This window comes from Myodes glareolus, chromosome 9 (genome assembly GCF_982192425.1).
Source record: "Myodes glareolus chromosome 9, mMyoGla1.1, whole genome shotgun sequence".
In the NCBI taxonomy this organism is placed as follows: domain Eukaryota; kingdom Metazoa; phylum Chordata; class Mammalia; order Rodentia; family Cricetidae; genus Myodes; species Myodes glareolus.
This window is the reverse complement of record NC_142034.1, coordinates 736,962-750,327: the sequence shown is the minus strand read 5'-3', so window position 1 is coordinate 750,327 and position 13,366 is coordinate 736,962. Positions and strand designations below refer to the sequence as shown.

Below are 13,366 nucleotides of genomic sequence, written 5' to 3'. Positions count from 1 at the left end.
TACCCTCGGAGGTCAGAAGAAGAAATTAGATTCCCCTAGAGCTGGAGTTATAGGTGGCTATGTCACCAGATGTGGATGCTGGGGACCAAATTCAGGTCCTCTGTAAGAGTGGGAGGTACTCATAACCACTGAGCAATCTCTATCCCAATTGCCTAAATAATATCAGGTAAAAAACAGAAAGCTTTCTGTGTGGGTAAATCTCTGCAATGCAGCCATTTTCACATGGCAACTGAAGACATAATCGTGTGTGATATATTTTGCATCTCAGTGTTTGAAGAGAAGCTCACATGCCTGGGATTAATGTACCCATGCCCAGACCTTCCAGTGAATGCCATAGGGGAAAATGGCAAAGGCTCGCTGGGGTTTAACCTGCTTTTCAGCTATACTTTCTGTGTATTCACCACCAAAGCATGAATACTTTTTAAAAAGATTTATTTATTGATTATGTATACAGTGTTCTGTCTGAATGTATGCCTGCAGGCCAGAAGAGGGCACCAGATCTCATTACAGATAGCTGGGAATTGAACTCAGGACCTCTGGAAGAACAGCCAGTGCTGTCAACCACTGAGCCATCTCTCAGCCCTAGCACGAATACTTTTACTTAATATGTTCCATTTGATAACTTTCATTCTACAGAAATTTGCTGTAGCACTTGCTGGCTCTATCACTTTTTCAGGTTCCCATAATAATCTATTCTACAACAGTCCTGGAAGGCAGAAGTTCAAAATCAAAGTACAGGAGGGCTGTGTTTATTCTCAAAGGTCCTGGGGAAGAAGTGTAAAAACCTCTGGGAAGCCTGTATGTTCCATAGATATCAGTCTTCCAAAAGGCTCCAGGTCCCAGGAGTTTACAAAACACAGGTCTGGACATGGTGGTGTGTGCATGTGATGTATTCGCTAAGCTGAGGCATAAGAACCTGTGTGGCGTGTCTGGCTTGGCCAGGGCTCTATCCGGCACAGCCCACCATCCATCCCAGCAATACTGAAGAGGGGAGGGAAAGACACCTAAAGAACTTTCTTCATGTGACCTGCACTTTCATCTCCCTGGTTACAAACCTGAGAAAGAGCTGCTAAGTCGTGACTGTCCATGCCCTGGATGCTCTCTCCATCAGTGGCATAGCAAACAGGAGGTTGTGAAGGCCCTGGCAGGATGTCCTCACAGGTTGGCTACTGTCAAGGAGGCCTGGCTCTTTCAGGTTTCACTGCTGTGCATACTCACCTGCAGACTCTCTGTGGATAAATTTTCACCTTATCTCCACACTGCTGGATGCCCACCTGTTAGCTTCAAGTCTTCAGTGGACCACACAGCTGTGCTCCATCTTCTCTAAGGGCATCATTTGTATGTCTCTAGAGTCCTGTAAATTGTTAAATCTGTAAATCACTAACAGAAAACATAGACTATCCGAGCTTTATCTTAGTTCACTTGTTCTGGTATTTAATCCCTCCTTGTGCCCTGCTTCCTAAGTAGCAGGACCAGAAAAGAGACCTAGACTTGAGCCTTTGTAGAGTCAGTAGGGTTTTTGGCCAAGAGAGTGACAAGGGTTTCGTCTGTAGGGAAATGCCTGGCCACAGCTCTCTGCTCCCAGTAAGGGACAATAAACCTCTGACATTTGCCAGGAGACACACGGATGCTGTCGTCACTTTATTTTGTTGAAACAAGGTCTCACTCTAACCTTGGAACTCACTGTGTAGTTCCAGGTTGATCTAAATATCAGAGCAAAATTGTTTCAACATCCCAAGAACAGGGGCAACAGCCATCAGCCACCGCACCCAGTGCTGCTTCCTTTCTCTGCATTTTTTCTCTTTCTTTTCTTTCTTTCTTTCTTTCTTTTTTTTTTTCCAAGACAGAGTTTCTCTGTGTACCTCTGGCTGTCCTGGAACTCACTCTCTACAGAGCTCCACCTGCCCCTGCCTCCCCAAGTGCTGGTATTAAAGGTGTGAGTCACTGCCGCCCAGCTTGCATTTCTTACCTGGGAAAGAAATCTTTCCCAAAGGTTACAAAGGTCAAAAACTAACCTTTGTGGTAAGCATCGTGAATCAAAAACTGTCCTCGCTGGCCACACCAAGCAAGGAATCAAGTGAAGACAAGTACTGCCACGACCTAGATCTAGAATAGATATCACAAATCTTTAAAGAGAAGAACAATATCCACTTTATTGAGAAATATTCCCTTAAATAATACGGTTTCTACTCCATTATTTACTGAAACACCTTTCTCCTTGCAATCAGTTGAAACAATGCTGGTTATGTTCAACATAATTGGAGATATCTTTGGCATTTTCTTCCCATAGCTTCGTAACTTGTAGAACACTTTGTACAAAAAATGTAGGTTTACAGAAAAATATGAATATAGATTACTTATTAATCCCAAAATGTAGTAAATGACATAGCAAAAACTTTATCAAACCCATGTCCTACCCAAATGGGACAGATCTGTTGTACACAATCTCTATGTGCAGCTGCAGCATTTTTATAAATTGACCTTTGACATTAAAAGGTTTACAAAAAGCCCCTCTTGTAATACCAGTGATGCTAGCCTATCTGATCATCATTGTTTCTGAGATTTTCTTGAATATGTATTCACTACACACGTTTTGTCAGCCATACAAAAGCAGTGACAGAAAAAGTTGCACAGCAATCATGATAAAGGTAACATCCATAATTTCATATTATCAACAGTAGAGCAGAATACTAATTTTTCCCTTTGCACACACAAGTCCAGAATAAGAGCTTCATGCACATCCACACAGAAGTATCAGTCACAGCGCACTGGGCATTCATACCACACCGGTGGCATAGGCATTCCACATGAAAGCAGCATCATTACCGGGAGAGATGGAGACTATGTTTCTTGAGTCTAGAATGGTCTCTGTCCTCCAGACTCTCCTAGAGAGCCAGCTCTCTTCAGTTTTTAATTTTTAGGCAGGGTCTCAGTTGCTCAGTCTGGCCTTGAACTCCTTCTGTAGCCCAGGTGGGCCTTGAGCTTGTGATCCTCCTGCCTCAGACTCTTGAGTAGCTGGATGACAGGCCTGCGCCCCCAGTTCCAGGCTCTAAGAGATTTTGCAGCCATTCCTGGTACAGTTTCTGGGTGGGCTCTGGGGTGGGCGGCTGGTCCTGGCTTTGCAGAAGCTGCTCCTCTTGTGGCTGGAGCTGGCAGTTAGGGAGTAGGAGCGGCCATGCATCATCCTGGTGTTCAGGCCATTGGCCATAGAGAATGACTTAAGGTGGCTTCTTACGGCAACAGGGAGTGGGAGCTTGTCTACCAGGTGCACAGGTGTGCAGGACACCACAGCACGGCAGCAGAGGTCTTGCAAACTCAGTACTTGATAAAAGAAAAGAGAACCACGTACGTTATGTTTCCCATAATGAGGGATGTTTACAAGGGGAAGCCCCAAATCTGATTGCCTCCCAGGCCCTCCAGGAACTGGGAACCTCAACCAAGAGGCTGTGTCACTGATGAATGTAGCAAACCCTGTTCTGCCTCCACCTTTGCCCATGTACAGACCACACACACAAAAAAAATCTTCTCATGAGCTTTCTTCCAAAGCCGCAATAATTACTCCTTTCAAATACATTTGCTTTTTTAAAAAAATGAACATTTTATTTATGTATTTGTTTGTCTAATTGTGTGTGTGTATTTGTGTGTATGCACTTGTGTGTGCATGACACACCCTACACACAGAAGTCAAAGGCCCTCCATGGAGATTCCAGGGATCAAATTCAGGTTGGCAGCAGGTACCTTTCCCCACTCAGCCATTTCGGAGCCACTAAATGATTGGATTTTTGAGAATGGGCACAGAAGCCTTGAGAGAAGTCCTAGGAGGCAGACAGTCGTGCAGGGGCTATAGAACCACCTCCCATCTGATGGGCTAAGGGAGACTTGGACTGGCCCCCCTAGCATACCCTTGCTTGGCCTCCAGAGGCGGTCCATCCCATGCCGCAGCAGCACGATCCTGGCCAGCTCTGTGAAGGACTCTGTAATGTTGAAGTTGCACAGAGGGCTAACCTCAAAGAAGGTCACACCCAGGCGCTCGGCGTAGGCCTGGGCCTGTTCTGTGGGCACCTGCCGCTTGAATGCCAGATGCAGCCGGTTTCCCACCAAGATTTTAGGAACCCCAGGGGCATGCTAGAGCATGAGAAAGGCAAGGAAAACGGGTTGAGTGGTGTACCCCTACAAATTCATGTCCACCCAGAACTTCAATGGTACCCTATTGCAAATATGGTCTTTGTGTACGCAATAACTGAAGGTGAAGTCTTACTGAATTGCAAGGGTAAGGGAAATATTTTAATGGCAGGTGTCCTCATACGGGGAGGAGAGGACACAGAGGGGGCACAGGGAAACGCCATGTGATAAAGCAGAATGACTGCCAAGGGTAGCTGCAACCATCAGACGTTGGGATAGGCAGGAAGAGTCTTGTCCTGGAGCTTTTGGAAGAACACGGCTCTACCAATTTCTGTCCCCCAGGACTTGGAGGAAATTAATACTGTTTTAAAACACTCGACCTGTGGTACTTTATTAGGAAGGCCACAAAGCCGGCACCAGCAAGCTTGGTGCTCACCCACCAGGTCTCAGCCAGCAGCTGGGCAAGCAGCAGCTCCATCACTGCCCACTCACCCCTCCCTCCAGCTGGGAACCTGGATGCCTGAGTAGAGGCACAGCAGAGCCCAGCTTCCCGAACCCTAGGGTCCCCGGGTCACACTGTTGGGTCCAGCTGTAAGGTAAAGTATTCTCCCTGTTGTTGAACCTCTGGTCAACAGCCACATGGGTCAATCCCTGGCCAATGCCTTCTATCATACCTCATCAATCTCCTTAATCCATCGGTTGATGCCATCGAAGGACCATCGGTTGGCAATGTCATAGACCAGGATCACACCCTGGGAGCAAAGCCACAAAGATCAGCACACAGAAGAAGTCCAGAGATTTGCAGAGACAAAACTATTTTTAAAAATCAAGACAGTATTTCATTGTGTAGACGAGGCTGGCCTGGAACTCACTAAGATCACCTGCCTCTGTCTCCCAAGTGTTGGAATTAAAGTTATATGCCCCTTTGCCTGGTCCCTAACTAATCATTTTACATACTTTGACAAAAGCATATAATTTTGATTTTATCTATTCCTTATCGGAGTTATTATTTCCCATGATGCTTGACACACTCACTGATAGATGCTTAAATAAAAAGCTGACCTAGAGGCTGGAACTCATATCCATAAGCTTGTCTGGGGCATAGGATATGGGGACATTGCCACCTAATGCAAATGCAAAGTGGACACATGGACATACTTTTACATAGATAAGAAGCTCAAATACAGATATTCACATGTACACACACACACACATTCAGGCCCTCATGAGAACGCATGCCTACCCACGGCATCTGGATGCTGAAGAAACATAAGCCACCAGATTATAGCACATGACCTGCATAAGTTTATATATAGGCTTAGCTTATCTTCTAGTTCCGCCATAAAGAAAGTGGCTGAGTAAGAATCCATAAACGCTATTTTTCAAAATCAATTTTATCTCCAGTTCCGGAATGCGGTTTACCTGTGCGCCTCTGGAGTACGAGCGGAATATGGTACAAAATCTCCCCTGCCCTGAGGTGTCCCTGGAAAAGACGTTGAAGACTGTTAGGAGGAAACTGGTGTTTCTTCTTGATGATCACCTTCTTAAACTTGGAGCCACAGCAAGTACCTTTTACAGTCTTTGTGCTGGTGGCCATTACCTGCCAATCCAAGACAAAGCCACCACAAAGCCATTTGAATTTTTCTGGAGAGACCTTGGCACTGCATTCTCTATGGTGTGTGTGTGAGTTTGTGTCTGTGTCTGAGCACAAGCCATGATATATGTGTGAAGGCTGAGGACAATTGTGGGAGCCTGTCCTCAATACTGAGGATCAAACTCAGCTCGTCAGTCTTGGGGGCAAGCACCATTTCCCACTGAGCCATCTTGAAGGCCCCTGTTTTTTTCTTTTTTTGGTTTTTCGAGACAGGGTTTCTCTGTAGCTGTGGAGCCTGTCCTGGAACTAGCTCTTGTAGACCAGGCTGGCCTCGAACTCACAAAAATCTGCCTGTACTGCCTTCTTAGTGCTGGGATTAAAGGTGTGCACCACCACCGCCTGGCTCCCTAATTTGTTTTTTTAGAAAGGTAGCCTCAGTCCCCTGAGCACTGGGATTTAAAAAGTGGACACCACCACACCTGGCTGTTGTTCTCAGACAGGGTTTCTTTATGTAACCCAGCCTTGACTCAAACTTAAAATGATCCTCTTGCTTCCTGCTCCCAGTGATGAGATATGTGCTACCAAGCCTGTCTTAAATATGTTTTTACAAAAGAGATTTGTTTGTTTTTATCAATGTGTACCTATGTCTGTGTGAGATTTTGTACACTAGGTGAATGCTTCAAAGACCAGAAGAGGGTATCAGAGTCTCTGGACCTGGAGTTACTTGTTAACCTTGAGCCACAGGTAGTGCTAGGGACCAAACCCAGGTCCTCTGGATGAGCAGCAGGTGCTCTTAATACTGACATATATCCACAGTCCCTAATATGTGCTTTAAAAGTCAATCTAGAACCAGGCTTGGGGACACATGCCTTCAATCCCTACACTCTAGAGGCAGAGACAGGCAGATCTCTAAGAGTTCAAGACCAGCCTGGTTTATACAACAAGTTTCACCACCCAGGGCTACATAGTGAGACCCTATCTCAACAAAACAAAAAGACTAGAAACCTAAGAGTGGGTTTTAACTTTATTCTCAAAGGCAGCGGAGTGTCGTAGCGGAAGAGTGCTGGTCCCATAACATTATCCTCAGAAATTTAAGTAAACCTAACTTAAGTTTTAAAGGTTATTTTAAGGTTAGGGATACTGGTGCGGGAGAATTGTCTGTATTCTGTCAATCGTGTTTTAAATAAATGCTGATTGGCCACATCAGAGGTGTAGGCAGGAAAACCAGACAGGAAGTGGAAATAATGCAAGGAGAGCAGGAGAATTCTGGGAGGAGGAAGTTGATTCCTCCCTCTCCTGCCCAGATCACTGAAGCAGCAGGATGTGAGCTGCCCCACTGAAAAAGGTACTGAGCCACATGGCGAACGTAGATCAGAAAAATGGGTTAATCAAGATGTGAGAGTCAGTGAGAGGCTAGAGCTAATGGGCCAATCAGCTTTATAACTTATAGAGATCTCTTGTGTGATTTTTCATTGGGGCTAAACAGGCTGGGGGAACCGGGCGGGACAAAAACCCACAAACAAGCAGGCCCGGCCCCCTCATGTTACAGGATATAGCTTGGTGGTAGTATATTTCCCTCACAGAAGCAAGGCACTGGGTTCGATCTCTAGCACAGAATAAACTTTTTCAGTGATTATGCAAGATAGATCCTTCTTTGATACCCAGTTGCTCCAGAAGCAGATCCTCCAGATATGTCTCCGCAGATGATGACACACACACCAGGAATGCGGTTCTCAGGCCAGGCCAGCATACTAAGAAACTACAAGAAGCAGGAAGGATGTTCCCAGAGTGGGTTCCCGGCATTGTGCACTCACTGTGGTAACTCTCCAGGGAAGGTGCACTGATCCTTCGGGACACACAGCTGCACAGACTGCTGATATGCCCACTTCAGCATTCCTCCTGGGAATGCAGAGTTTCTGAAGGCCACACACACACACACAGTGTGTTTCCACAATGCCCATAGAACAGGCATGTTTCTGCTGTGTATCATCTGTAGCTGGTGACGATCCCAACATCCAAGGGGAGTGCTGGGGCTGAGGAAGGGCAGGAGCTGGAGCATTGTTTTTTTGTCAGAGACATGGGAAGGACTAGCTCACTGTTCTGAGAAGTAGTCCAAGATTTAAGGACCAGCCTCAACAGAACCTGTGTGGAAGCCACTAGAAACTCCGTGATGCTGAGAGCCCTGTACACGGGAGGAGAGATGTGCTGGAGGCTGGCAGGAGGCCTGGCCTTGGATGTCAGGGAACTGGAGGGGAAGTGTGACTGTGCAGAGGGGTCAGTGTGGACACAGCCACCGAAAACACCCAAGAGAGGCCTCAGGTTGTACAGGGACTGGGGTGGGTTTTTATTTTGGTTTTGTTCAAGATTTTAGTTATTTTTATTTTATGTGTACGGGGCTTTGCCTGCAGTTGTGTCTGTGAGCCACATGTATGCAGTGCCCAGGGAGGCCAGAAGAAGGTGTCATAACTCTGTAACAAGTTATGGATGTTTGTGAGCCACCATGTAGGTTCTGGGAATCAAAACCAGATCTTCTGCAAGAGCAGCCAGTGCTCTTAACTGTTGAGCCTCCTCTCTTAACAGCTGGGTTTGGCTCTGAGCATGGGAGAGTTCCTGAGGCCTCTGGAGGAGTGCAGTAAAATGGGCTTGACTTCCTGAAAAATGTCAGCAGTAGCTGGAGGTTCAGAAAACACCAATTCCACTGTGAAGTTAGGCCATGCACACTGCTATAGACTCAGAATCTTTTTTTCTTCATTTTTTTGAGACAGAATTTCTTTGTGTAGCTTTGGAGCCTGTCATGGCACTTGCTCTGTAGACCAAGCTGGTCTCAAACTCACAGAGATGCCCTTGTCTCTGCTTCCCGAGTGCTGGGATTAAAGGTGTGCACGACCATCACCTGGTTAAACTCAGCATCTTGAGACAGAGCCAGGGGACTAGAGGTGCAACCTCAGATGTATCTCCCTAAATGTTGTAGAATATTATTTTAAGGTGTGTTACATTTGTTTATGCTCTGGAACATTTGTCTTTAACAATGTTAAGATTATTTTAAGGTGTGTTACATTTGTTTATGCTCTGGAACATTTGTCTTTAACAATGTTAAGATTATTTTAAGCTGTGTTGCTTTTGTTTATGCTGCATTTGTTTAACTCTGTGAAGCTGTGATTCTTTGCCTGTCTAAAACACCTGATGATCTAATAGAGCGTTGAATGGCCAGTAGCAAGGCAGGAAAGAGGATAGGCAGGGTTGGCAGGCAGAGAGAATACATAGAAGAAATCTGGGAAGGAGGGCATCGCAGGTCAGCCACCCAGCAACACAGCAAGCCATGGAGAAAGAAGTAAAGAAAGGTACGCAGAAATGAGAAAGATAAAGGCCCAGAGGCAAAAGATAGACAGGAAAACCTAGCTAGAAACAAGCAAAGCTAAGACCGGGCTTTTACAAGAAAGACTAAGACTCTGTGTGCAATTTATTTGGGGGCTGGGTGGTGGGTGCCCCGAAAGAGTAAAGAGCTCAGAGAGTAAAAACAACTACAATTTGGTATTCCAGCGAGAACACCCAAAGGTCAAGGGAGCTCAGGATGGAGAATGAGCCCCAAGTTCCCAGGTTCAGGTCCTAGAGAATGAGGAGCACAGGCACTGTTTAGCTGAACTCAAGACAGGTGTGGTGCCTGCCGGGAAGACCAGAGAGATCTGTAGCCCAGGTGATCAACAAGGCCCCTAGCCTTGGAACCAGGACACCGTGAGCTCCGTTCTGTACACTCAGAACTGGGGCTGGGAGACCTGGGCTGTCCTGGCCACTCTTCTTCTGTCTCTGACAGCACCCGGTGAAGCGAAACAGGAAGCAGGTGACAACCAGGTGTCTTCTACCAACAAGCGCTCTTTCTCGGACACATCCTAGGTGCACATCCCTTAAATAATGGACTCAGACAATCGGGTCAACATCTCTAGGGGAAAGCCATCAGATCCAGCTAGGACTAAAGCCATCAGCTCCAGCTAGGTTCCAGGGGTAGAGCATCCCGACTGGCACAGCCCCCAACTCACCAAAGCTGCAGTTTCACTCTTCGGCCATCCAGCAGGATGGTGGTCGTCTTGTGATCAATTCCTGGAAAAGAGTCGAAGACATATTAGGTTTGGGGCTGGATGTGTTTCCTCAGCCATCACCCATAACAGAACTATCAAGTACGTGGAACCCTTGCACCGAGAGAGAAAAGGGTTTCTTGTCCTACAGCTTCAAGTTCACAGCAGGTTGAGATCTCCGAGGATTCCCTTGGACCCCAGACTGGCCTCCCGGTGGACAACCACTCAGATTCAAACCCTCTGGCATCCAGGCTGGCCTTGAACTCAGAGATTATTCATCTGCATCTTCCTCTCTAGTGCTGGGATGAAAGGCGTTGACCACCACCACCAAACTGAATTCAGGTTCTAATGCCTAGTGGCAAAAGCCTTTACCTGCTGTTCCATCTCACTAGTGTCCCCCAAAGGGGTGTGTGTGTGTGTGTGTGTGTGTGTGTGTGTGTGTGTGTGTGTATTGCGCTCCTGTGCTTTGCTGGGGATGGAACTCAGGGCCTCACAAATGCTAGGTCACTGTTTTATCAAAGGACTGCGTCCCAGACTCCCCCAAACTTTAGGTTTGGTTTGGTTTTTGAGACAGGTCTCCGTCCCTCCTTCCCTCTCTCTCTCTTTCTCTCCCTCTTCTCTCCCATAACCCACTAAATATATCCAACCTCACTCTGCATGGCGTGCCTATCCATGTCTCTGTCTCCTGCCTGCGTAGTTCCCTGCCTGGGACCAGCTGCCAACCAGTGAGACACTGTTTTTGTTTTGTTTTGTTTGGGTTTGGGTTTTTCCAGACTGGGTTTCTCTATAGCTTTGGCTGTCCTGGCACTCATTCTGTAGACCAGGCTGGCCTCAAACTCACAGAGATCCACCTCTTTCTGCTGGGATTAAAGGTGTACCCAGCCTGAAAACTAGATCTTGTGTGAGTTGGGTGTACAACTTGGCCATGCTTCTTTTGGTCTTACATTAAAGGAACAGCCCACTCAGTGCAGTCCCCTGGAGGAATCTAGAGGTCTGGATTTAAACTACAAGTTCCCAGTACCAGGCTAAGTGCTGCAGCTCCATCTCCAGAGTGCAGACCACAGGAAGACAGGAAGAAGCTCATGTGTGAGTTCCACTAGGTAGCTCCTCCCCCGGTCTACAGGGAGAGAAGATCCCTCAGAAGTTGAGATCTCTGTACTCTGGCTCTATGTGGATAGAACAGTGGTTGAACCAGTCCTGATCACACAGCACCATGGGGCTGGAACTCTTTCTGAACCCACCGACCAGTTCGTTTTACCCCACTGTACATTTCCCCAGTGTCAGTTACAGATCCCCTACCTCAGCCTCTGGTGCCACACTCCCTCAGTTTCTGGTCTGACTCCTTTATCCAGGTCCCAGTTCCTGCCCTCTCAGTTCTCTGACATTCCGTGTCTCTGTGTCAGGTACTGAGTCCCTATCTGTCTCCTGTTAAGCTGACATTCTGTCCACAGGAGAGAGTTCATCATGCCAGTGGAAGGTAAGTCAGTGGAAGAATGAAATCCCACTCCTTAGAGAGGGATGCCTCTGCTTCTCTCTCTCTCTTTTTAAATTATTCTTACTTTATGAGCATTGGGGTTTTACCTGCATGTATGTCTGCGTGAGGGCATCAGATCTTGGAGTTACAGACAGTTGTGAGGTGCCATGTGGGAACTGAACCCAGGTCTTCTGCAAGAGCAGTCAGTGCTCTTAACCTCTGAGCTATCTCTCCAGCCTGCCTCTGCTGTTCTTCTTGAGAAACTTGGTTGGGGTCAGTAGCACAGCACCTCCTAGCCCATTAGTGAGAATGCACAAAGATGCTGGCATGCCTGGGACTTTGATCATTCCTTGACCTGGCCTGTCTCACCCCTGACAACCCCTCCCCCATTTCTCCACCTTTGTGTCCTTTTGACCTTCTCTCAATGTCTCTTGTCTTTGTCTAGTTCCTAGCCTGGACCTTTAAATCCATGGAGTTCCCAGGACTATCACGCATGGGTGTTCTGCCGTGATCAGTAGTAAAGCATCCAAAGTCTGACATACATACAAGTAGAATGTGGATGGGGTTAACTGTGAGGATGTTTCTTTTCCCTGGAATGCTAAGGGTTTTTCACTCTCTTCACGAATCTATGAATAAACACACTTGGAAATCTATTTTGAATGTGGAAATAATAATTCTGACCTCAGGATGTCTGTCTCCAGACAAGCAGAGTACCAACCCTTCACAGGCTGGAGGACATATCATTTTGGTCTTTGAGGAGTCTGACACATGCGTAGGCAGGCTGACTCTTCCAGCCTTGAAACATCCTTTGGTTCAGTCATACTTACAAACACATTTGATCCATAAGGACTGACTGCACATATGAGGGAGGTTCCGTAAGATTACTTCTCCTAGCGAGGCAGTGGTTGCACACGCCTTTAGTCCCAGCACTCGGGAGGCAGAGGCAGGAGGATCTCTGTGAGTTTGAGGCCAGCCTGGACTACAGAGCAAGTTCCAGGACTGACTCCTTAGCTACTGAGAAACCTTGTCTCAAAAAACAAACAAAAAGATTACTTCTTCTAGTAAGTACCACTTACTAGAACATTGTACCACTCTGTGTGGTCATGCCCTAGGATATTCCCACAGTGAAAATTGGCTAGTGATGTATTCTTTAAAATGTGTTCTGTTACTAAATGGCACTAGGCCGTACTGTAACAAATATAACAATATGGGAAGAAGTTTTTAAGCACTTACAAATTTTATTACATTATTTGTGAGAGACAATGTATCTGGTCACACACAGGAGCCATAGCCTGTGTGGAAGGTTAGAAAATAACTTGCAGTAGTCCACTCTTTCCTTCCACCATGTGGGTTCTGGAAATGAACTGAGAGCATCAAGCTGGTGGCTGTCATCTTTACCCACTGAGCCATCTCACTGGCCTACCTACAGCCCCCATACCTTCCAAGCTTTATAAAAGAGAACAAGATTTGGCTTTCGTTTTCATCAAAGTAATCCTGAGACCCAGTAGAAACATCACAGGCCATCCTACCCTACCTGTGTCCCATTCCCTATTTAAATATTTTGTTCCCCTCAGTAATTATTTTGTCAATTTTTTGACTGAGATAAGACCTCATAGTCCAGGCTAGCCTTGACTTTGATATGTCCTTTAGCTTGCTTTGAACTCCTGATCTCCCAAGTGTTGAGATTATAGATGTGTCCCACCACATTCGTAAAATTGTTTTGGTTTTTGTTCAGTTGTTTTTTGAGACAGAGTCTTCGTGTGTAGCCCAGGCTGGCCTCAAAATTATGGCAACTCCTGCCTCCACTTCCTGTGACTCTAAGCATGTGCTAGCATGCCTACCCATATTTTAATCTTTATTAACCATTACTTTGCTATATTTCTCCAAATTTTTACTAACTTAAGTTCTTGACTTCTGAATTTGCAGTTTGCAGAATAAGGGGGATATGATACAGAGATGAATACTTCGCATTGGTATGAATCTTGGTCTATTGATATGTTTTAAGGTTTAAATACTGTGTATATGTATTTCTGTTCTTGTTTAAGGTATTATGTTTGTGTAGCTCATTGAAAAATGTAATGTATAATTAGGAAATACAGATTAATA

General features: G+C 46.1%; 1 protein-coding gene across 2 annotated transcripts in view; it reads right to left on the bottom strand.

Annotated features, from left to right (window-relative positions):
• Window positions 1-2,127: 2,127 nt before the first annotated feature.
• Window positions 2,128-13,366, bottom strand: part of Rab40b (RAB40B, member RAS oncogene family) — a 33,164-nt gene continuing 21,925 nt past the window's right edge. Inside the window, exons 2-7 of one of the 2 annotated variants that reach the window (XM_048429380.3) lie at window positions 9,751-9,811; window positions 8,288-8,367; window positions 5,545-5,612; window positions 4,797-4,874; window positions 3,903-4,125; window positions 2,128-3,321 (exon numbers count right to left, since the gene is read on the bottom strand). In XM_048429380.3, the coding sequence (XP_048285337.1) occupies window positions 3,050-3,321; window positions 3,903-4,125; window positions 4,797-4,874; window positions 5,545-5,612; window positions 8,288-8,367; window positions 9,751-9,811 (782 nt within the window). In that variant the 3' untranslated portion in view covers window positions 2,128-3,049. The remainder of the gene's footprint in view (window positions 3,322-3,902; window positions 4,126-4,796; window positions 4,875-5,544; window positions 5,613-8,287; window positions 8,368-9,750; window positions 9,812-13,366) is intronic. The other variant, XM_048429378.3, reaches the window with a different exon arrangement.